The 26,661-nt window shown below is 40.9% G+C and overlaps 1 protein-coding gene across 1 annotated transcript in view; it reads right to left on the reverse strand.

Moving 5' to 3' along the window:
* LOC142731921 (attractin-like) overlaps positions 1–26,661 on the reverse strand; it is a 105,064-nt gene that overhangs the window by 23,367 nt on the left and 55,036 nt on the right. Inside the window, exons 4-16 of the mRNA XM_075849470.1 lie at positions 11,093–11,221; positions 10,303–10,505; positions 8,783–8,951; positions 8,481–8,571; positions 6,762–7,005; positions 5,689–5,872; positions 5,285–5,439; positions 4,135–4,219; positions 3,507–3,727; positions 3,001–3,119; positions 2,767–2,905; positions 1,712–1,887; positions 719–938 (exon numbers count right to left, since the gene is read on the reverse strand). Coding sequence (XP_075705585.1) covers positions 719–938; positions 1,712–1,887; positions 2,767–2,905; positions 3,001–3,119; positions 3,507–3,727; positions 4,135–4,219; positions 5,285–5,439; positions 5,689–5,872; positions 6,762–7,005; positions 8,481–8,571; positions 8,783–8,951; positions 10,303–10,505; positions 11,093–11,221 — 2,135 coding nt within the window. The remainder of the gene's footprint in view (positions 1–718; positions 939–1,711; positions 1,888–2,766; positions 2,906–3,000; positions 3,120–3,506; positions 3,728–4,134; positions 4,220–5,284; positions 5,440–5,688; positions 5,873–6,761; positions 7,006–8,480; positions 8,572–8,782; positions 8,952–10,302; positions 10,506–11,092; positions 11,222–26,661) is intronic.

Raw genomic sequence — 26,661 nt, forward strand, 5'->3', positions numbered from 1 at the left:
ATAGTAAACCAGACCTACGGGCGCCAGCTATAGTAAACCAGACATACGGGCGCCAGCTATAGTACACCAGACATACGGGCGCCAGTTGTAGTAAACCAGACATACGGGCACCAGCTACGGTAAACCTTTCTTACTGCGCCAGCTATAGTAAACCAATACTACTGGCACGAGTTATAGTAAATCAGTTATAAGGGCACCAGCTATAGTAAACCAGACATATGGGCGCCAGTTGTAGTAAACTTGTCTCACAGGCGCCATTTGTAGTAAACCAGTCTTACAGGCGCCAGCTATAGTAAATCAGTCATACGGGCACTTGTTATAGTAAAACAGTAATACGGGCGGCAGCTATGATAAATCCTTAATACCGGCGCCAGCCATAGTAAAATCATTCAGTCGGGCGCCAGCTACAGTAAAATCAGTCACATGTGCACCAGTTATGTGGATGCCAGTCATGGTAAATTAGTCATATGGGCACCAGTTTTAGTAAATCGGTCATATGGGCGCCAGCTATTGTACATCCCTGAGAAAGGCTCAGTTTGAGATGGAAACACTGGATGAATAAAGACTGAACCTTGCTTGATTAAAGTCCCGTCTACATCTTTAATGTTTGTGGTCGTGTTGCTCATTTCTATAAGAAATCCTAGTAATTCCTTCGTACCGGCACGTTATAGTAAATCGACACACATGGTTCCTGTAATTCTGGGACAGTGGTCCTCACCTGGTCTCTCGCAGACGCTGCCATTTATTTGGTGGATGCAGGTTGCCGCTTTTAAGCCCACTGTAGAAGGTTCAGCCAAATAGCCACAGAATCCGGCATCACTGGGCTCCCCTGCCTGCCACTGCAGCGTGGTGTTCGTGAACGGGGACATGTCCTCCCAGCACCAGTAAGAAATGTTAATCTTCCGGAGGCCGACCCACGGGGTGAGCTCACTCTTTGCCTGTAGACAACGGTTATATAAGGGTTAAAAGCTGGATTCTGGTTACATGTGCATACATTGATAACTGTAGAATGAAAAGCCCTGCAGCTTTTTCATGTAACGCGTTTCAGTTCCTCGCCATGATCAACATCTCTGCTTGCGGTCACTGAATGCAAACCTTGTTTCCATTCAGAAGCTGAAAACCTGTTGTAAAAACGCTCCGCACACAACTGCATGGGTCATGACCGTGTATTGGAGCTCACTGCAGGGACTAGTTCACACTGAGTTTTTTGGCACTGTTTTTGACGCGGAAACAGCGCCAAAAAAAACGGACTAAAATCGAGCGGGAAAAAAACGCTCTTGTTTAAAAACGACATGCCCTTTCTTCAGGCGTTTCCGTCTCTGACCTCCCATTGACATCAACGGTTTTAGCAGCATTTTATGCCGGCGGCGCTCAATTGCCGCAAGCGAAAAACGCAGGAAAAAAACGCAGCAAAGAAAGTAGAGGCAGGTCAAAATCTGCCTCTAAATTCCTGAAGGAATTCTGAGGCAGATTTTTCTGCCTGCAAAAAACGTTGTGTGGACAGGACCTAACAAGCCTTGAGGTTGTATAAGTGCGGAGATTCTCAACGTCTCCATTCACTGACAGCAAGCAGAATTTAAACCCAAAATATATTCGAAAGCTGCAGAACCTTCCATTATACAATGACTAAGCTTGCTGTACATAAAACTGGACACGCGTCTAACGAGCGCACCCCAACGTCAGCATTACCCGCGTGCCCCGGCGGCGTTACCTGCATGTTCTGCAGCTGCTTCACCACAAACTCCACCTTCTTGGGGGTGGTGAGGGAGGCCAGCATGGCGTTCTGGCCACGACACGTCAGCTTGGAGTTGTCATAATTCTCCTTCGTGTTGGTGATTTTCAGGCAGGAGCTGCCCACTAGATGCCAGTTGGCACCGCAGATGTTTTCTGGGAAATATTTTGCAATCATCAGACCCTCAGACTTTTACAATGCAAAGAAATACGTAAACCTAAGAGTAACCCGGTCCCTACAAGTCCCTACAGACGAGCGGAGGGCGACCACTGGTATACCAAGCTGTGGGTGAGGGGCCATGTAGACATTTTACATCAGATGACATGGTGCCCGTCACTGGTGACCACTATAGATGAGCTGTGGCTCGTGATCACTGGGTGCCCTATCCGTTACTGGAGTCCCCACACAGCCCCTTTACCCCCAACGACCAGGCCTGTTTGGGCCTTACATTTTGTATTTTTGTACAGACTTGGCCGTTTTGTCGTTGTTGGACGTGCGCACATATCACTCTTGGCCACGGCAATTAAAGACTAAAATGGCTGAGAACGTAGGTCCCCCCGAGTCGAGCTCTAGGGCGGCGAGGGACACCTAGAACTTACTCTACAGCGCCGTAAAAAAAATGTAAGGAGTCAAGCCCCATAATGGGTTAAAGGAACCCATCTAAAGAGGTATATCTGGTGTGTATTAAAAATGTTATCTCTTGGATGTTTTATTCTAGTCTGAGATACGATTGTTGGAAGTTACAGGCCCCAAGTCTGAGGCTGTACTACTGAGACATTCTGACCACGTCGCCTTCAGATTTATTTCAGGCGCAGCGTTCAATGCAAATCCTATTCGGATGGCTTTCTGGCTTCAATACTGTCACTATTGAAGCCGGACAGGACGCAGATAATGATGTAGAGTCCATCATACACAAGATAGGAATCAGAATGTCTCAGTAGTGCAGCCTCAGGCTTCAAGTCAGACATTAAAATCGTTCGATCCATACAGAGACGCCGGTCACCATGCCTATCATTAAAGGACAAGGCGAGTACCTGGCAGCCCGATACACTCCTGGTTCCGGGGTTCCCACTGGCAGTTCTGGTCCATGGCGCAGCTCTTACAGCTCGTCTTCTTGGTGCAGTAGAACCCGTAGTTACTCTTCGGACAATTCTTATATAACGTGACGGCCGCCTGCCAATGAAACATAATCAGCACGCGTTACCGCGGAGCAGTGGAGAGAAGACAGCCGTCCGCCATGCTGAAGGGTCCGCCGTGTGGTCACTGACCTGACTGCAGTTCTGGGCGAGGGGTATACACTGCTCGTTACACCACCGGCAGCCATTGGAGTTCACCGTGCAGCTGAAGCAGTCCGTGTACTGGTCACACTTACTGTCACTATCCCAATCTGTAGAAGAAGATGGAATTATTCTTCATTACTGACGACCCTGCGCAGGTAAGGAGACGCTATAGATGTAGCAGAGCCGAATTGATAATGAAACAGTTTTGAACCCCGGCGTGCATGAGCAATGTGATACGTATATGCGAGTTCTTCCGATGTTCAGGGACCAACCACGCGAATGCTATTGGGCCATGAACTATGAGGGACTGGTCCCAAGAGGCCGCAGAGCGCACGCTGTCCCCGATACAGGAGGGGGGAATTATGTGTAGGACAGCGCAGGAATAGCGATGGAGAGGACTAGGTATGTATAGTGTGTGTATGCTGGATCTTAACCTATGTATATAGGTGTAGTCAACTATACAAGCCCCTGCAGGAGGAGGACGTCGGACTTACGCAGGACCGCGGGACACGAGGCGATGGTCTCATTTTGCTGCTTCGGAGAGGCCTGTTCCCAGGGCAAGCACTGAGAGGCGCCGCTGTCCCAGACACAGCGAACTCCAGGTCCGGCCGCCACACACGACGCGTTGGTTGTAAAGGCGTCGCAGCTCTTCGAGGTGAACACCAGGACGTCGCTGAGCAGGAGGCTGTTGAAGCCGCCGAACACAAACATGGTGCTGGAAAAAAGGAAGAAAACAAAAAAGAACGTTAAGGTAGAAATCAAACACAAGAACGGGAGGCGCAGAATAAACCGCCAGGACATACAACGCGCAACGTACAAAAATGGAGTCCACGGAAAGGTCTACAGGACTGGAGCAGAGAAGAGGAGACTCCGCAACATTTCCACTGATTGATGGACCGTACGCGGGCCTTGTTGCGCCTGGGTTTTCTGGGACCGAGCTGCAGTACCCGGCACAGCCACAACAAATGTACGGCGCTGTGCCTGGGTAAACAATGAAGGGGTTGGCCGCTCTTCCGCACCGCATTGACGGGCAGCAGATCCCCACCGATCAGACACTGATGGCCGATCCTCAGGATAGATCATCAATATTACAGTCTGGCACATAAGAGTTTAGAATTTTACCTGTTTTTCAAGACGGCGGTGTGACCGAAGCGATTGACATCATGATCCAGAGTAGGAGGAGGCAGGAGGTGCCAGTTGTCACAGGCTAAACCAAAAAGAGAAAAAATATATACGTGGGATAATAGATACGTTGAGTTTCCTTTAAACTATTGTCCGATAATCTAGAACGTCTGATAATCCGGAAAAGAAGGACCCTCCGTTAATCTATGGGTGCCGTCAGCCATACCCCAATGCCTTCTGATGGAGTAGAGGGAAACAGATGTGGGTAGCGTTGGATTTTAAATGTTCAATACCTTTTTTTCCCCCTCATTGGAGATAAGCGGCACCATCTGTGTCTGTCAGCCTCCGATCACCACCTCACTCAACTAAAATTGCTTATACCTTAGTTTATCGTGTGGACCTAAGCCAAGTAATGTCTATGGCCGCCTTTACATTATATATTGAATGTATTTCAGGTACATAGACTTCAATTATGCACACGCAGCGGAGCTGCAATACCAGACACAGCCAAGGGACGAGAGTGGCGCTGTCTAAAAAGGAGAAGATCACCTCTTTCTAATCCCGTACTACACCTTTAAGAGAATATCACATGGATTCAAGTAGTGGAATATTTCTCCAAAAATAAAATAATTAAGAATTCCCTAGTAATAAGAACAACTAATTACCCGGCGCCTACAACACGGCAGAGACAATTAACCTTGTTTACCGGTTATATAGCGACATTGCACCACCGTACCCATCACGGCACCCCAAGGAGCCGCAACCTCTCCAGCGTGCGAGGCCAAATAATCCCAAATTATACTCGGGAGATCTCTGCACTAAAACCTCACAACTAAAAAATAGAACTATTAGGACTGGAGCCGCCAAAAATACAGGAGCTTCCTATGAAATAGCCCCGGTGCCCACTGGCCTCCAGATACCCCCCTTATAGGGCACAGACAATCCACAAATCAAGTACATTGTATACAATATTCAATAATCCAGAACATTTGATAATCCAGGACCTATTACATATCATGGATGACAAATGCGAGGAATTGTACTCGATAGAATTTTCCCCTCGTTTCAGGCCGAGGTTTGGGGGGAGGGGCTGACAATGATCTTCCCGGCAGGTGATTGTCCCGCACAGGTCGTCAGCGTCTGCACTCACCGATGTCGTACGCCATGAAGTCTTTAGAGAAACACTTGGCTCCGTAGCTCATGGACGTGTCGTTGTGGGTGTTCCCGCCAAACACCAGCATGGTGCCGCTGACGATCACCGCCGTGTGCAGGTAACGGAAAAACCTGCTGTCTTTCAGGATACTCCTGGATGACGGGAACAAAGAAAAGATGAAGCAAGTGCTGAAATATGGAGACGCATGACGAAATCAGCCATTACAATTAACCCCGTCACTGCCAGGACTCGGTAGAATCATTGATCACTTCTGTATCCAATGTTATGGATGTTACACCACGTATACGCATGGTCGACCACCAGGGGGAGCTGTTCTATAGTAAATCCCAGTGATGTTGCAGGCGCTGGTGACAGTACACCCTCCCCCCCCTATGACTTACCATATGTGGGTGTCCACCTCGTACTTGTACAGGTCATCAGCGAGGCGATACTTGTTTGCAGTAAAGGCCTTGTATCCTCCATGGATATAGATGGATCGGGTGTTCTCATCATATACACTGCTGTGGCCGTATCCCCCCTGGACCAAAGCCCTTTGAGTCTTAACGATGTCCCAAACATTGGTATCTAAAAAACAGGGAGAGGAGAATAAATTAACACTAAATGTACCAAATGTAAAAGTGACAGAGAGAGAACACATCCGTTCTTGTTTTATTTTCAGCTAATGAGGGATAAATCGGGGGGTGCTCTGCGCCGGACCCCCGACTGAGGAAAGAATAGGAGCTTCTTCACACAGGGCAGCGCTTTCTAGAGAAAATTGTATGGCTTAATCATCTACTATACTTTAATTTTGAATGAAATCACCATTTTAAAGAACTCTGCTTTCTGTCAGTGAATATTTTTTATTTTTTAAAATGGTTATATCTCATCAAATCTGAAAACCTGTAAAGACGTTTTACTTCTCCCAACTGAGGGTTCGTTACAATTGTATGCATTCTAGACAATCCTCTGTGCTCAAAACACCAGCAGCAGAAATCTTTCTACTGCTCTGATAGTTTGCTACAATGTATCAGCACAGATAACATGTATCAGCCTGGACAGGATACAATTGTAGCAAAGTCACTTTTGAGAAGTATATACTAGGCTTTGGGGATCTGAACACAAACCACAAAGCTGCAATTCACAGACAGGAATGCTGCAATTCACAGACAGCAATCAGAAATCTTGAAAGTGGTGATTAGTTGTAACACAAAGCGTATTAGAAATATAAAAAATGATTGACTATCTGTTCATGGGGCTGCAGTAAGTGAGCAGCTCTCAGAGAGTTATATTATATACAGGACCGTCCATATCTGCAGAGGATTAGAGCCGAAATTCTGCTTGGCTCCGATTTCAGTGCAGACATGGACGACCCTGCACAGGACGCAACCCCAGGAAACGCGCTTATTTATATAGTCAGAAATAAACCGGACGCAGCAAGAGAAAGTGAATCTACTGAATAATGAGGGCTCCTTACCCAGGTTATACTGCTGGATGCTGCTGATGTAGCCATACAGGGGGCAGTGCCCAAAAAACACCAGCATGATCGTACTGCCATCCTTCAGTGTGACGATGTGAGCGGAGTGCCCAACCACAGAGTATTGCTCTATAGCCGTAGGGAAGAGCTGGACCCAAGACTCATTTTGAACGTGGAACACCCACAGCTGGTTGGATACGTTCCCAGTGGAGTCCATCTTGCCCCCGTACATGTACATCTTGTCCTAGGAGGGGGGGGAGAAAGTTTCATACAATAATGCAAAGCGTCTATGTCTCTGCAGATGTACAATGAAGAATGATAAAATGAGCGCTCCTGCAGCCACCACTAGGGGGAGTTCCAGACATAGATTTACACAGCTTTTTTTGTGCTCATTTGGCTACTAGGAGTCTGGATCTGAAGCTGCTATATGTCCTTACATCAGATAGAATATTATGATGACAGATCCAACATTACTTGACCTGAACAAATGTTTGAGATTTACATGCTGTTAAATAAGATCCTGCAAAAAGTTATGACATTTACTTACATAGTATAGTGCCACCTGGCATTGATAGTGTATAGCAATGTGCAAGTTTATCTTCATAGGGGAGTGCTGATGGACATGCATACTTCGTCACTTTTTCCACAGTCAAGTCTCTGCATAGTGATCCTCTATTCACTGCAGAGCAGCCAATAGAAAATAGCTTTCTACCCTGCTTGTCAGGGAAGGAGCAGAGCCTCTGCAGTAACATGGCAGTATAGTGGAGGAGACTTCTTCCTGCTTGTCAGGGTAGGAGCAGTGCCTCTACAGTAACATGGCAGTATAGTGGAGGATACTCCTTCTCAGTTGGTGAAGGTAGGAGCAGAGCCTCTACAGTAACATGGCAGTATAGCGGAGGATACTCCTTCTCAGTTGGTGAAGGTAGGAGCAGAGCCTCTACAGTAACATGGCAGTATAGCGGAGGATACTCCTTCTCAGTTTGTCAGGGTAGGAGCAGAGTCTCTGCAGTAACATGGCAGTATAGTGGAGGAGACTTCTTCCTACTTGTCAGGGTAGGATCAGAGCCTCTGTAGTAACATGGCAGTATAGTGGAGGAGACTTCTTCCTGCTTGTCAGGGAAGGAGCAGAGCGTCTACAGTAACATGGCAGTATAGCGGAGGAGACTCCTCAGCTTGTCAGGGAAGGAGCAGATCCTTTGAAGTAACATGGCAGTATAGCAGAGGAGACTTCTTCCTGCTTGTCAGGGTAGGAGCAGAGCCTCTGTAGTAACATGGCAGTATAGTGGAGGAGACTTCTTCCTGCTTGTCAGGGTAGGGGCAGAGCCTCTGTAGTAACATGGCAGTATAGCGGAGGAGACTCCTGCTTAGCCCATTTAGGACTGTAAAGCTCTGATCCAGACAGCAGATATAAACCTTGCACATGTCCACTCAGTCTGGGTTTATTTCATTATTTTTTCATTGCTTTCTAAGGGAGTGTATACTTGTGCATGTCACAGAGTTTATAACTTCACTACTAAAAAAAAGGTATTCTTATGCTAGATACACTGGAAGTGACTTTACAACAGCTATTAAAACCATCTCTGGACTTTATGCGGTAAATCCATCTACAGTGAACGCCTAAGACTCCCCCAGTGGTGGCTGCAGGTATCTACAACGAAGAGATGGAAAGCTGCTGGTTGTAGACCACTAATATGAATGTAAGCACTGTTGATATGTTACCTTATATAATGCCAGGGAGTGCCCGTAGCGAACGGCGACAGAGTTCACAGAGCTGTTTAACTGGAGCCACTCGTGAGAGACCAGGTCATACCTGTACAAGACACAATCCAGTTACTGCTGAAACCGCACCCCACAAATTATCCCAATAACGGAGGCTGGTATTCTGATCCTCTAAATCACACATGAAAAATGTATAATGTTCACATTCACTGACAGCAAGCAGATTAAGAAAGGAAAGAAATGATGATGACGATTGATTTTCAAGAGAAATGTAAAAAAAGAAATAAAAATGTGGTTCTCACGCGTTAACCATCTGGTAATTGGAATGGCTGAACATGTAGCCGCCCACGATCCACATGACGTCGTCCAGCACCACCGCTTTGTGGGACGCTCTGCCCAGCTGGGGAACAGTGAACTCTTCCCGTGTCCAGAACGACTGGTTGGCAGGAACCGGGATGGAGCAACCGGGACCTTAAGAAATCAAGAGAATAGAAATGATTGCACAGTGGAAGAAATACTGACCCCCGGATTGGTTGGTGAACATATCCGGGACATAACACGACCTAAATAGGACTCCGTGCCGAGGAGTATGGGAAGGGGGACAAGGTACTTAAAGGGGCTTCCCATGAAAGCGTCATAAGAGACTGATTGGTGGGGTCTGTTACTGGGACCCCCAGGTAGACCGTTGCCTGCTTGGACGTAACGCGAGGCTAGCCGCATGCTAGTTAAGTCGGAATTCTGCTGGAGTCCGGTTACTACAGAGCAGTGCATTGTGGGAGCTCAGGTGACCCAGTCAGAGCTTAGCTATTAGGTCACATGTCTGACAGCAGAGTGGAGATAACTGCTGTCTGTTTCCAAGGGCAACCAGCAGAATTTTGAAAGAAGCTATCAATATAGAAAAAAAAAGTTATGAAATTACTCAAAATTGTCACAAAAAAATTGACAAGGAATCTATTCACACAGATTTAACCTATAAAATGTTAAAGTGGCACCCCATTTTCATCATTAGTAAAATAGTTCTAAAAATATAGCAGGGCCGTTAATTCTTTCACTCCAGTGTACACAGCACCTTGGAAACTGCATGTTCGGGACCAAGGTCCCTTACACTCCAGTTAATAACGACTGCTGCCCATGTTACTGGACTGTACCGCAGAAGGTGCCAAAATAACGCCCCTTTTCTGACATCTGAAGCTATTGGCTGAAGCTGCACCTCATAGACTTCCTGCTATGCCCGCCCCCTGCAGTTATTAACGGAGAGCTTCACTTTAAAGGGCACATATGCTATAAGCTGCTGGTCACCCCAATAAATGAATCATTGATAATAGAGAAGGGTCCTGATAAAGTGTCCCGCTTCTCATACTCTAATATGGCATATAAAGAGGGGTTGTCCTCAAAGGATGCTTATTTTAAAGGGGTTCCCCTTAAATATACTCTTTTGAGGGGAAAAAAATCGCTAGTTTCCCATAACCATTATATCCTATACACCCCCACACATTATAAGTTTGGCATGGTGACATTATAATACGGCAGAAAATAGAAACAGGCAATCACGTCTGATAGTCTGGGACAGAACTGTCTGATAATCCAGAATCTTCCAAGACCAGTAATCTTCTCATACAAGACAATTTATGACTTCTTATCTGCATGTGAGGTCTATCAGCGCAATACACAGTGTCCCCGATATCCGCCAATACAAGATCTCCAGCGTCTACCCAGCCAAATCTGTGGCCAGACAGCGACACCTCTAATCCTTCTACACAGTAACATAATCCGCCCCTAGAGGTTCAGCTAAGATTACGGTGTTGGCCATCGGCACGCTCACCCTGCCAGCCGTCGTTGCACACGCAGCTCTTGGTGCCGGTCACGCTGCAGTTTCCGCGGTCGGGGTAGCCGCAGTCGTCCCTGCAGTAGGGGATGTCACAGGACTCTCCCTTCCATTGGTCGTAGCAGTCGCAGTACACGTTGCTGCCGCTCCCAGGCACACAGATCCCCTGTCCGGAGCAGTTGTTGGGACACGTTTCTATTCTGGAATATAAATGTACATGGAATGGTTAGATGGGGCACAATATTCCTGCATCGGTAACAGGACTTCTGTACAGAGGTGGGGGGGGGGGGTCTTCTCACAATGATAATGCCAACAAACGTCTGAGGTCAGACCTATACTGACTGGCAATTGTATTCATTCCTGATAGAGCGGGGACCCCTCATTCTAGACCTCCTCTGTTTAAAAGGGGCATCTCATCTAGTGACGACGCAGCCGCCTTCCACTACCTGACCCTCGTGCCCATCCATGGGAGTTTCTGCTTTGTGCAAGTCGCGTGTGGTGGACTGCTGCGTGTGGTGGACTGCCGCGTGTGGTGGACTGCCGCGTGTGGTGGACTGCCGCGTGTGGTTTAGATGAAATGATCAAAATAAGACCAGAAGAGCAGGGGCTATGCATTTCTATGACACCTGGGTGACCTTGTGACTGGCTGCTAAAATTGGCTGCTTCTTGGATCCATCTACAAAAGGAGTAAGAGGTTAGGAGAAGAGGAAGACCACACATGGTGATAGAAGGAGATCCCAGCAGCGGTCCGTGGCACGGTAACACGTGGCACATCACACTTTCTTACCTGTAGCTGATATTAAAGCCGGTCAGGTTGTAGGCGGCGTCACTGAAGAAATGTAAGAGCGCATATTCCAAGGTCGTGGAGACTTCCGGGACTGTGTCGTTTCCATCACTCTCCGGTACAATAAGTCCACTGAAAAGAAATAGAACGATCGGTTTACGGATTATGTAACGCGGGTTCCATGAGTCAAAAGTTCTTGGTCGTCGCTCTACAGAAGTTATAGGGGTCATCTATACACCCAAATACTTTCTAGATAGGGGGTCCCAACTTAGCAGCCCACCCAACAATTACAGTGGAGTGTACGCCATGCAATGGAATATTTCCCCTGTAGTGGCGGCTTCAGAGTAAATTTATAACCAGAGACGCGGACCTTTAAGAAGTGTATACGGTTAAAAAACAAAACAAAAAACATGGCTGCTTTCTTCCAGAAACACGGAAACAGCGCCACACTTGTCCATGGGTTGTGTCTGGTAGTGCAGCTCAGCTCCATCCAAATATAAAGCATTACCTTCTAAGTGAACATTTGGTTCAAACGGTTTGTGTCACTTCACGGCGACCTCTTTTCAATGGATCTATTAGGTGGAGTATTGCATGGGGGGGGGGGGCGCCGCAGCATCAACACCGCACCTGCAGGGGGAGCAGCCCAGAAGTCCAACAGAACCGCCGCTGCCGGGCGAAGCCACCACAACCAAGCGAAATGTGAGAGCAAATAGGCGGACACCCTGATGGTGAAAAGACCGGCAGCGTCCACACGTGGTGGCAAATTGAGCACAATTTTGCTGGTAATTACGCGGCCATTCGCCACCTCGTGTGGCTGCGGTTTCGCCCACGTGCCGCTGCGGTTCCGCGACACACGGGACGGATTTACTGCAGGAAAAGTCAACAACAAATCCGACTCAATTTCGTAGAGAATGATTTGGTGGAGACTTTCGGCCAAAATTGCCGCTGCCGACATCAGATGAGAGAAGAAAAGGAAAAGTGAATACTAGTGGAGCGTCACTGCTGCCGGGGACGGTCTCCGCGCTGACGGCCTCCTGGCAGGACGTTTTATCCCATGTGACCGTTGCAGTCCGAGATTAGAGGCGGCTGTCACATGTCAAGGACGGTCATCCCAGGACGCCGGCAGCACCGGACCAGACGAGGAGGAGGAGGGAGCAATTCTGAACCTCCCTGTGCCTCACATTAATAGTAATTAACCCCATCATGCGCCTCAGTCATAATGGACAACATTGGGTTAATGTGTGAGGGACATGATGGGGTTCATTACTATTGATGTGAAGCACATGGAGGTTAAAGTCATCATCAAACCTCGCGCCTCCCATTAATGAGGGAAAGAAAGACGTTCTTATTTTATAACGGCGGAAACATAAATGACCATAGAAGTTTATTACGGTCGCAACGATACCGAATAGGCATATATCTATATACTGATAGTACACAGGCATATATCTATATACTGATAGTACACAGGCATATATCTATATACTGATAGCACACAGGCATATATCTATATACTGATAGCACACAGGCATATATCTATATACTGATAGTACACAGGCATATATCTATATACTGATAGTACACAGGCATATATCTATATACTGATAGCACACAGGCATATATCTATATACTGATAGCACACAGGCATATATCTATATACTGATAGCACACAGGCATATATCTATATACTGATAGTACACAGGCATATATCTATATACTGATAGTACACAGGCATATATCTATATACTGATAGTACACAGGCATATATCTATATACTGATAGTACACAGGCATATATCTATATACTGATAGTACACAGGCATATATCTATATACTGATAGTATACAGGCATATATCTATATACTGATAGTACACAGGCATATATCTATATACTGATAGTACACAGGCATATATCTATATACTGATAGCACACAGGCATATATCTATATACTGATAGTACACAGGCATATATCTATATACTGATAGTACACAGGCATATATCTATACACTGATAGTACACAGGCATATATCTATATACTGATAGTACACAGGCATATATCTATATACTGATAGTACACAGGCATATATCTATATACTGATAGTACACAGGCATATATCTATATACTGATAGTACACAGGCATATATCTATATACTGATAGTACACAGGCATATATCTATATACTGATAGTACACAGGCATATATCTATATACTGATAGCACACAGGCATATATCTATATACTGATAGTACACAGGCATATATCTATATACTGATAGTACACGGGCATATATCTATATACTGATAGTACACGGGCATATATCTATATACTGATAGTATACAGGCATATATCTATATACTGATAGTACACAGGCATATATCTATACACTGATAGTACACAGGCATATATCTATATACTGATAGTACACAGGCATATATCTATATACGGATAGTACACAGGCATATATCTATATACTGATAGTACACAGGCATATATCTATATACTGATAGTATACAGGCATATATCTATATACTGATAGTACACAGGCATATATCTATATACTGATAGTACACAGGCATATATCTATATACTGATAGCACACAGGCATATATCTATATACTGATAGTACACAGGCATACATCTATATACTGATAGTACACAGGCATATATCTATATACTGATAGCACACAGGCATATATCTATATACTGATAGCACACAGGCATATATCTATATACTGATAGCACACAGGCATACATCTATATACTGATAGTACACAGGCATATATCTATATACTGATAGTACACAGGCACATATCTATATACTGATAGTACACAGGCATATATCTATATACTGATAGTACACAGGCATATATCTATATACTGATAGTACACAGGCATATATCTATATACTGATAGTACACAGGCATACATCTATATACTGATAGCACACAGGCATATATCTATATACTGATAGCACACAGGCATATATCTATATACTGATAGCACACAGGCATACATCTATATACTGATAGTACACAGGCATATATCTATATACTGATAGTACACAGGCATATATCTATATACTGATAGCACACAGGCATATATCTATATACTGATAGCACACAGGCATATATCTATATACTGATAGTACACAGGCATATATCTATATACTGATAGTACACAGGCATATATCTATATACTGATAGTACACAGGCATACATCTATATACTGATAGTATACAGGCATATATCTATATACTGATAGTACACAGGCATATATCTATATACTGATAGTACACAGGCATATATCTATATACTGATAGCACACAGGCATATATCTATATACTGATAGCACACAGGCATATATCTATATACTGATAGTACACAGGCATATATCTATATACTGATAGTACACAGGCATACATCTATACACTGATAGCACACAGGCATATATCTATATACTGATAGCACACAGGCATATATCTATATACTGATAGCACACAGGCATATATCTATATACTGATAGCACACAGGCATATATCTATATACTGATAGTACACAGGCATATATCTATATACTGATAGTACACGGGCATATATCTATATACTGATAGTACACAGGCATATATCTATATACTGATAGTACACAGGCATATATCTATATACTGATAGTACACGGGCATATATCTATATACTGATAGTACACGGGCATATATCTATATACTGATAGTACACGGGCATACATCTATACACTGATAGCACACAGGCATATATCTATATACTGATAGCACACAGGCATATATCTATATACTGATAGTACACAGGCATATATCTATATACTGATAGTACACAGGCATATATCTATATACTGATAGCACACAGGCATATATCTATATACTGATAGCACACAGGCATATATCTATATACTGATAGCACACAGGCATATATCTATATACTGATAGCACACAGGCATATATCTATATACTGATAGTACACAGGCATATATCTATATACTGATAGTACACAGGCATATATCTATACACTGATAGTACACAGGCATATATCTATATACTGATAGTGCACAGGCATATATCTATATACTGATAGCACACAGGCAGTTGTTAGGATACCTCAGTAAGCCCTTTCAACAGGAAATATGGTCAGACATCCCTGGGGTCCTTCAATGAACTCTGGGCTGTCTGCCCATATATGGTATGTCCCTCGATCGGATCACTGGGATGAGAGGCGGCGATGAGAGGTTTCTCTGACCTCCGCCGTTAGAGCGGGGCTGCAGCTGCGCTATCGATTCCGTCTAAAACTACGGAACCCTGTCACAACGGCGACAAACGGAAACTTTTCGCAACGTTTCCGTCACCATTGATATCGATGGTGACGCAAACGGAAGTTAGGTTTCCGTTTGCGTTTCCGTTGAGGGGTTAATCCGACGGAAACCTCCGACCAGAAGGGCAACGCTGATGTGAATACAGCCTTAGCTGCGCGGCCGCAGAGCATAGTATCGAAATACATGAATTAGGCTTTGTTCACATCTGCGTTGGTGTCCCGTTCCGTCGTTTCCGTCAGAACGCTCCGATGGAACGTCAGAATGGGACCCCAACGCAGATATGAACAAAGCCTTAGTTCACACTAGCGTTCGTATAGATTTACCTCTCTTCCGTCAGTGGAAGAGAGGATCGAAACATTAAACGGAAAGCAACGGTTCCGTTAGAATTACCATTGATTTCAATGGTAATTCTTTTATTTCAGTTGCTTTGCGTTTGCCTCCGTTCGCTAGGTTTCCGTTTTTTATTTTGACGGACGCAAAAAGTGCAGTCTGCAGAACTTTTGTTTCCATGAAAAAAAAAGGAAACCTAGCGAGCAAAGAAAAACAGAAAGAAACTGATACAAAAGAATTACCATTGAAATCAAAGGTAATTCTAACGGAATCGTTACTTTGCGTTTAATCTTTCGATCTTTCTTCCACTGACGGAAGAGAGGTAAACGTAGGACTAACGCTAGTGTGAACTTAGACAAGATTCACACAAACGTGGGGAGACTCGGACGGATAAAACGGCCGTTTTTCACGTCGGCGTTGCCCCTGTGCACGTCCGGTTTTCACGAATCTCTTATAGACTTGAGTCTATGGAGGGATCCGTGAAAACTGAAGAAAATAGGACGTGTACTATATTTCAATGGACCTTTCACACTGTCTATTGAAACAGCCGCGTGAGCGGCCCCATTGAAATGCATGCGTCCATGTGACGGCCGTTGTTTTAAAGGACGTATTCTACCGTCATCTAAACAAGGCCTTAGCCTAAGGCGACATGTACAATGAAAGCAGAGACCCTAATGTAGTTCAGACAAGGAGCCACATCCCACGTCATGCACACAGTCATATAACGCCGGTACTAAACGCACTGATGAGCAGCTCATCACCTTAGAAACAAGCATTATTACAAATCGCTGCAGATCCTCGTGATCGCCCAGCCAACATGTATATAAATATCATCTTATAGAACGGGATCAAGAAGCATAGAAGAAACCACTGGTCAGACAGGGCAATCCAGCATCTGCGACCCCACACAACTCGATCACGTCTCATCTTATAAAATTGAAGGTTTCTTTGTAATATTCCAGAAAACAAGTTATAAATAAGTCTTTCCCGCAGAATAATACGTCACTATAATCCAGACAAATCCTGTTACTCAGATCTCTCTTTACAGCAGTGCTGTACACACTGAATGTTATCAGAGTATCCCTCCCATTACCACTAGAGGGCAGCATTAGAGCAACTGAATGACAGGTGTATTGTGCTGCTGGATACTAGATAGGCTGGACTACACACACGGCTTTATAATATTGTTTCTACGAAACTTCTCGAATTCGAAGGTTAAATTGCAAACTGGATGTGTTCCTGAACCGCAATGTGTGACCCCAGCCTAATGGTTACTGCATAGGAGGTGCCTTAACTACAGGATAAAATAGTGAGCCACAGACCATCAGTTCCCAGTAATACCAGTATGGAGAAAACTCACTACAGTGATATTACAGTAATATATTAGGCCCTGAGCGGACTGGAAATTAAATCAATAATCTAAATTTCCAAATTATTAATAAATCAATAACGTAACGGGCGAGCTCTATGCTGGGTGCCCACAATAGAGGAAGCTGCAACCTCTGTATTACAAGGCATTATAAGGTACATCCAATCAGGCATTCTCAGGACAGCCTTTCTTAGGCCCAGGGCGGTCCCTCCCGTTAATGATGAAATCGTTATCGATCGTTTTTCGATCCTGGTTGTTGGCTGGTCGCACAGCCTAGGATCGCTGTGTTGCGCTGCCTGCATCAAAGGTAGTGAAGGTCTACCACAACACCACAGTCTCAAGAGGTCCACCGGATTTGGATTACTGGCGACTGAGGTGTCTCGGTAACATTGTCTTTCATTACAGTTTTCGGATGCGGTTTAAACAACTCCTCAATCGCCACGTCAGAATGGACCCTAATTTGGTTAAAAAAATGTAATTAAAAACTTTATTTTATTTATATTGTTCTAATGCTTAATTACATGTTTTATTCTCTGTACAGACAGAAAGCTACAATTAGAATTCTGTGAGTTTACTATTCAGAGAGAAAGTTACAGATAAACTGCTGGATCACATGTCTGACAACAGAGTGGAGCTAAACTGCTGTCTGTTTCCAAGGGCAACCAATAGAATTTTGAAAGCAGCTATGTAAAGAATATAAGAAAGGAACACGAAGTATTAGTAAAGAAACTAAACAAAGTAGGTCCATTTTATCTGTGATCGTTTTTTAAAATCAGAATTTTAGTTTAGAGACATGACAAAGTACTCAAAACTCGGGTCAGAAAGACAAATATAGTGGCAATTGTAGAAATTTAGACTGGGCTGTAGCACAGAAGGCCATAATGCAACCAGTGATGGGGATACCCTGTGTGTGGTTTATTCTGGTTATGATATATACAGGGGCACTAGAGCTACAGTCTGTATGCTGCAAATATGGGGAGGGGGCTGCTACGTCCAGCCTTGCCAAAGGATTCAGAAAATACATAAAGGAGTAGTAAACGTCTATATAAACACTCAGGTATCGTATAATTCAACGGTCTCCAAGCGTGTAATATATATTATGTAAAAATTCACTGCAGCACTATGACCACATTCACAATTGCAGCACAATTTGACAGAGAAGATCTAAAATAATTGTAAATGAAACTTTTCAGGCATCGTCTTCCAATCCGTAAGTAAGATTTAAGCGGGTCAACTTATCTCAATCAATGCGACCGACCTGGGACCATTTACACACTTATAAATGACTAAATGACTCCAGAACCGAGTGTCATATGGCATCTGACACCAAGAAGAAGCTGGCAGCGAGGGGGTGACATTACTATAGCTGGCCTCTATCCAGCGTAAACCAGACATCTACAAGCACTAACCTGTGCAACCACGGACAGGTGAGAAACAAGAGTAATGAACAAGTACCGAGGACCAACGCCAAGCACCGTAAGGAACATGTTTACATACAACACCCAAACACATGTTAGGACAAATCGTGACGTATAATACTGCCCCCTTATACAAGAATATACCTACTATAATACTGCCCCCTATATACAAGAATATAACTACTATAATACTGCCCCCTATATACAAGAATATAACTACTATAATACTGCCCCTATATACAAGAATATAACTACTATAATACTGCTCCTATATACAAGAATATAACTACTATAATACTGCCCCCTATATACAAGAATATAACTACTATAATACTGCTCCCTATATACAAGAATATAACTACTATAATACTGCCCCTATATACAAGAATATAACTACTATAACACTGCCCCCTATATACAAGAATATAACTACTATAATACTGCTCATATATACAAGAATATAACTACTATAATACTGCCCCCCCATATACAAGAATATGACTACTATAATACTGCTCCTACATACAAGAATATAACTACTATAATACTGACCCTATATACAAGAATATAACTACTATAATACTGCTCCTATATACAAGAATATAACTACTATAATACTGCTCCTATATACAAGAGTATAACTACTATAATACTGCTCCTATATACAGGTATATAACTACTATAATACTGCCCCTATATACAAGAATATAACTACTATAATACTACTCCTATATACAGGTATATAACTACTATAATACTGCTCCTATATACAGGTATATAACTACTATAATACTGCCCCTATATACAAGAATATAACTACTATAATACTACTCCTATATACAAGAATATAACTACTATAATACTGCCCCCTATATACAAGAATATAACTACTATAATACTGCCCCCTATATACAAGAATATAACTACTATAATACTGCCCCTATATACAAGAATATAACTACTATAATACTGTCCCCCTATATACAAGAATATAACTACTATAATACTGCCCCTATATACAAGAATATAACTACTATAATACTGCCACTATATACAGGAATATAACTACTATAATACTGCTCCTATATGCAAGAATATAACTACTATAATACTGCCACTATATACAGGAATACAACTACTATAATACTGCTCCTATATACAAGAATATAACTACTATAATACTGCCCCCTATATACAAGAATATAACTACTATAATACTGCCCCTTATATACAAGAATATAACTACTATAATACTGCTCCTCTATACAAGAATATAACTATTATAATACTGCTCCTATATACAAGAATATAACTACTATAATACTGTTCCTATATACAAGAATATAACTACTATAATACTGCCCCTATATACAAGAATAAAACTACTATAATACTGCCCCTATATACAAGAATAAAACTACTATAATACTGCCCCCTATATACAAGAATATAACTACTATAATACAGCTCCCTATATACAAGAATATAACTGCTATAATGCTGCTCCTATATACAAGAATATAACTACTATAATACTGCTCCTGTATACAAGAATATAACTACTATAATACTGCCCCCTATATACAAGAATATAACTACTATAATACTGCCCCTATATACAAGAATAAAACTACTATAATACTGCCCCTATATACAAGAATAAAACTACTATAATACTGCCCCCTATATACAATATAACTACTATAATACTGCTCCCTATATACAAGAATATAACTGCTATAATGCTGCTCCTATATACAAGAATATAACTACTATAATACTGCCCCTATATACTAGAATATAACTACTATAATACTGCCCCTATATACTAGAATATAACTACTATAATACTGCCCCTATATACAAGAATATAACTACTATAATACTGCCCCCTATATACAAGAATATAACTACTATAATACTGCCCCTATATACAAGAATATAACTACTATAATACTGCCCCTATATACTAGAATATAACTACTATAATACTGCCCCTGTATACAAGAATATAACTACTATAATACTGCCTCCTATATACTAGAATATAACTACTATAATACTGCCCCTATATACTAGAATATAACTACTATAATACTGCCCCTGTATACAAGAATATAACTACTATAAGGCCTCGTTTACACGAACGTATTATACGCGCGTGCGACGCGCGTGCTTTGCACGCATGTCGTACGCACCTATATTAGTCAATGGGGCTGTTTAGACGATGCGTGAATTGCGCTCAGCGCGTGTGCGCAGAAAAAAACTCACGACATGTTCTATAATCGTGCGTTTTTCGCGCACTCACGCACCCATTGAAGTCAATGGGTGCGTGAAAACCACGCATGCCGCACGGAAGCACTTCCGTGCGAACTGCGTGATTCGCGCAAGAGCTGTCAAACTCCTGAATGTAAACAGAAAAGCACCACGTGCTTTTCTGTTTACAAACATCCAAACGGAGTGTCAAATTCGAGATGAGCGCACCGAACTTCACCGGGTTCGGCCAAACTCGTTTTGACCGAAACCGGTAAAAAATGTTCGGGTACGCGACGTCAGGAGACAGTCACTGTCCACGGTGCTGAAAGCGTTAAACTGGTTCAGCACCATGGACAGTGACTTCCGCTCCGAAAATCCATGAACCTGTAAAAAAAAAAAGACGTTCTGACTTACCGATAACTCCGGTCCGACCTCCCGGGATGACAGTTCAGTCCAAATGACAGCTGCAGCCAATCACAGGCCAAGCACAGGCTGCAGCCAATCACAGGCTGCAGCGGTCTCATGGACTGCGGCGTCATCCTGGGAGGTGGGGCCGGATGGCAAGAGAGGGACGCGTCACCAAGGCAACGGCCGGGAGCCCGGACTGGGGGAAGCAGGAAGTTCTTGGTAAGTATGAAAGTCTTTTTTTATTCACAGGTTGGTGTATATTGTGATCGGCATTCACTGTCGAGGGTGCTGAAAGAGTTACTGCCGATCAGTTAGCTCTTTCAGCACCTTGGACAGTGACGGGCCTCGACTACCTCATCTCTATGATGGCGGCTGCGTGAAAATCACGCAGCCGCGCATCATGACACACGGAGCTGTCAAATGCCTTTTGCGCGTTTAAAACGCAACAAGGCTGCGTATACGCAGTGCATACGCCATACAAACGCGCGCAAAACGCAGCGTTTTTTGCGCGCGCAAAACGCACACGCTCGTGTAAATGAGGCCTAATACTGCCCCCTATATACAAGAATATAACTACTATAATACTGCCTCCTATATACAAGAATATAACTACTATAATACTGCCCCCTTATATAAGAATATACCTACTATAATACTGCTCATATATACAAGAATATAACTGTATAATACTGCTCCCTATATATAAGAATATAACGGCTATAATACTGCCCCCTATATACAAGAATATAACTACTATAATACTGCCCCTATATACAAGAATATAACTACTATAATACTGCCCCTTATACACAAGAATATAACTACTATAATACTGCCTCCTATATACAAGAATATAACTACTATAATACTGCCCCTATATACAAGAATATAACTACTATAATACTGCTCCCTATATACAAGAATATAACTACTATAATACTGCCCCTGTATACAAGAATATAACTACTATAATACTGCCCCCTATATACAAGAATATAACTACTATAATACTGCCCCTATATACAAGAATAAAACTACTATAATACTGCCCCTATATACAAGAATAAAACTACTATAATACTGCCCCCTATATACAAGAATATAACTACTATAATACTGCTCCATATATACAAGAATATAACTGCTATAATGCTGCTCCTATATACAAGAATATAACTACTATAATACTGCCCCTGTATACAAGAATATAACTACTATAATACTGCCCCCTATATACAAGAATATAACTACTATAATACTGCCTCCTATATACAAGAATATAACTACTATAATACTGCCACCTTATACAAGAATATACCTACTATAATACTGCTCATATATACAAGAATATAACTGCTATAATACTGCTCCCTATATACAAGAATATAACGGCTATAATACTGCCCCCTATATACAAGAATATAACTGCTATAATACTGCCCCTATATACAAGAATAAAACTACTATAATACTGCCCCTATATACAAGAATAAAACTACTATAATACTGCCCCCTATATACAAGAATATAACTACTATAATACTGCTCCCTATATACAAGAATATAACTACTATAATGCTGCTCCTATATACAAGAATATAACTACTATAATACTGCCCCTGTATACAAGAATATAACTACTATAATACTGCCCCCTATATAAAAGAATATAACTACTATAATACTGCCCCTATATACAAGAATAAAACTACTATAATACTGCCCCCTATATACAAGAATATAACTACTATAATACTGCCCCCTATATACAAGAATATAACTACTATAATACTGCCCCTATATACAAGAATATAACTACTATAATACTGCCCCTATATACAAGAATAAAACTACTATAATACTGCTCCTATATACAAGAATAAAACTACTATAATACTGCCCCCTATATACAAGAATATAACTACTATAATACTGCTCCCTATATACAAGAATATAACTGCTATAATGCTGCTCCTATATACAAGAATATAACTACTATAATACTGCCCCTGTATACAAGAATATAACTACTATAATACTGCCCCCTATATACAAGAATATAACTACTATAATACTGCCCCCTATATACAAGAATATAACTACTATAATACTGCCTCCTATATACAAGAATATAACTACTATAATACTGCCCCCTTATACAAGAATATACCTACTATAATACTGCTCATATATACAAGAATATAACTGCTATAATACTGCTCCCTATATACAAGAATATAACGGCTATAATACTGCCCCCTATATACAAGAATATAACTACTATAATACTGCCCCTATATACAAGAATATAACTACTATAATACTGCCCCTTATACACAAGAATAGAACTACTATAATACTGCCTCCTATATACAAGAATATAACTACTATAATACTGCCCCTATATACAAGAATATAACTACTATAATACTGCTCCCTATATACAAGAATATAACTACTAAAATACTGCCCCTGTATACAAGAATATAACTACTATAATACTGCCCCCTATATACAAGAATATAACTACTATAATACTGCCCCTATATACAAGAATAAAACTACTATAATACTGCCCCTATATACAAGAATAAAACTACTATAATACTGCCCCCTATATACAAGAATATAACTACTATAATACTGCTCCATATATACAAGAATATAACTGCTATAATGCTGCTCCTATATACAAGAATATAACTACTATAATACTGCCCCTGTATACAAGAATATAACTACTATAATACTGCTCCCTATATACAAGAATATAACTACTATAATACTGCCTCCTATATACAAGAATATAACTACTATAATACTGCCACCTTATACAAGAATATACCTACTAGAATACTGCTCATATATACAAGAATATAACTGCTATAATACTGCTCCCTATATACAAGAATATAACGGCTATAATACTGCCCCCTATATACAAGAATATAACTACTATAATACTGCCCCTATATACAAGAATATAACTACTATAATACTGCCCCATATACACAAGAATATAACTACTATAATACTGCCTCCTATATACAAGAATATAACTACTATAATACTGCCCCTATATACAAGAATATAACTACTATAATACTGCTCCCTATATACAAGAATATAACTACTATAATACTGCTCCTATATACAAGAATACAACTACTATAATACTGCCCCTATATACAGGAATATAACTGCTATAATACTGCCCCCTATATACAAGAATATAACTACTATAATACTGCCCCCTATATACAAGAATATAACTACTATAATACTGCCCCCTATATACAAGAATATAACTACTATAATACTGCCCCTATATACAAGAATATAACTACTATAATACTGCCCCCTATGTACAAGAATATAACTACTGTAATACTGCTCCTATATACAAGAATATAACTACTATAATACTGCCCCTATATACAAGAATATAACTACTATAATACTGCCCCTATATACAAGAATATAACTACTATAATACTGTTCCTATATACAAGAATATAACTACTATAATACAGCTCCTATATACAATATAACTACTATAATACTGCCGCTATATACAAGAATATAACTACTATAATACTGCCCCTATATACAACAATATAACTACAATAACACTGCCCCTATATACAAGAATATAACTACTATAATACTGCTCATATATACAAGAATATACCTACTATAATACTGCTCATATATACAAGAATATAACTGCTATAATACTGCTCCCTATATACAAGAATATAACTACTATAATACTGCCCCCTATATACAAGAATATAACTACTATAATACTGCCCCCTATATACAAGAATATAACTACTATAATACTGCCCCCCTATATACAAGAATATAACTACTATAATACTGCCCTTATATACAAGAATATAACTACTATAATACTGCCCCCTATATACAAGAATATAACTACTATAATACTACTCCTATATACAAGAATATAACTACTATAATACTGCTCCCTATATACAAGGATATAACTACTATAATACTGCTCCCTATATACAAGAATATAACTACTATAATACTCCTCCTATATACAAGAATATAACTACTATAATACTGCTCCTATATACAAGAATATCACTACTATAATACTGCCCCCTTATACAAGAATATACCTACTATAATACTGCCCCCTATATACAAGAATATAACTACTATAATACTGCTCCTATATACAAGAATATAACTACTATAATACTGTCCCCTATATACAAGAATATAACTACTATAATACTGTCCCCTATATACAATATAACTACTATAATACTGTCCCCTATATACAAGAATATAACTACTATAATACTGCCCCCTATATACAAGAATATAACTACTATAATACTGCCCCCTTATACAAGAATATACCTACTATAATACTGCTCATATATACAAGAATATAACTACAATAATACTGTCCCCTATATACAAGAATATAACTACTATAATACTGCTCCTATATACAAGAATATAACTACTATAATACTGTCCCCTATATACAAGAATATAACTACTATAATACTGCCCCTATATACAAGTATAACTACTATAATACTGTCCCCTATATACAAGAATATAACTACTATAATACTGCCCCCTATATACAAGAATATAACTACTATAATACTGCCCCTATATACAAGAATATAACTACTATAATACTGCCCCTTATACACAAGAATATAACTACTATAATACTGCCCCTATATACAAGAATATAACTACTATAATACTGCTCCCTATATACAAGAATATAACTACTATAATACTGCTCCTATATACAAGAATATAACTACTATAATACTGCCCCTATATACAAGAATATAACTGCTATAATACTGCCCCCTATATACAAGAATATAACTACTATAATACTGCCCCCTATATACAAGAATATAACTACTATAATACTGCCCCCTATATACAAGAATATAACTACTATAATACTGCCCCTATATACAAGAATATAACTACTATAATACTGCCCCTATATACAACAATATAACTACTATAATACTGCCCCTATATACAAGAATATAACTACTATAATACTGCTCATATATACAAGAATATACCTACTATAATACTGCTCATATATACAAGAATATAACTGCTATAATACTGCTCCCTATATACAAGAATATAACTACTATAATACTGCCCCCTATATACAAGAATATAACTACTATAATACTGCCCCTATATACAAGAATATAACTACTATAATACTGCCCCCTATATACAAGAATATAACTACTATAATACTGCTCCCTATATACAAGAATATAACTACTATAATACTGCTCCTATATACAAGAATATAACTACTATAATACTGCTCCTATATACAAGAATATCACTACTATAATACTGCCCCCTTATACAAGAATATCACTACTATAATACTGCCCCCTTATACAA

This window comes from Rhinoderma darwinii, unplaced genomic scaffold, assembly GCF_050947455.1.
Source record: "Rhinoderma darwinii isolate aRhiDar2 unplaced genomic scaffold, aRhiDar2.hap1 Scaffold_878, whole genome shotgun sequence".
NCBI lineage: Eukaryota > Metazoa > Chordata > Amphibia > Anura > Rhinodermatidae > Rhinoderma > Rhinoderma darwinii.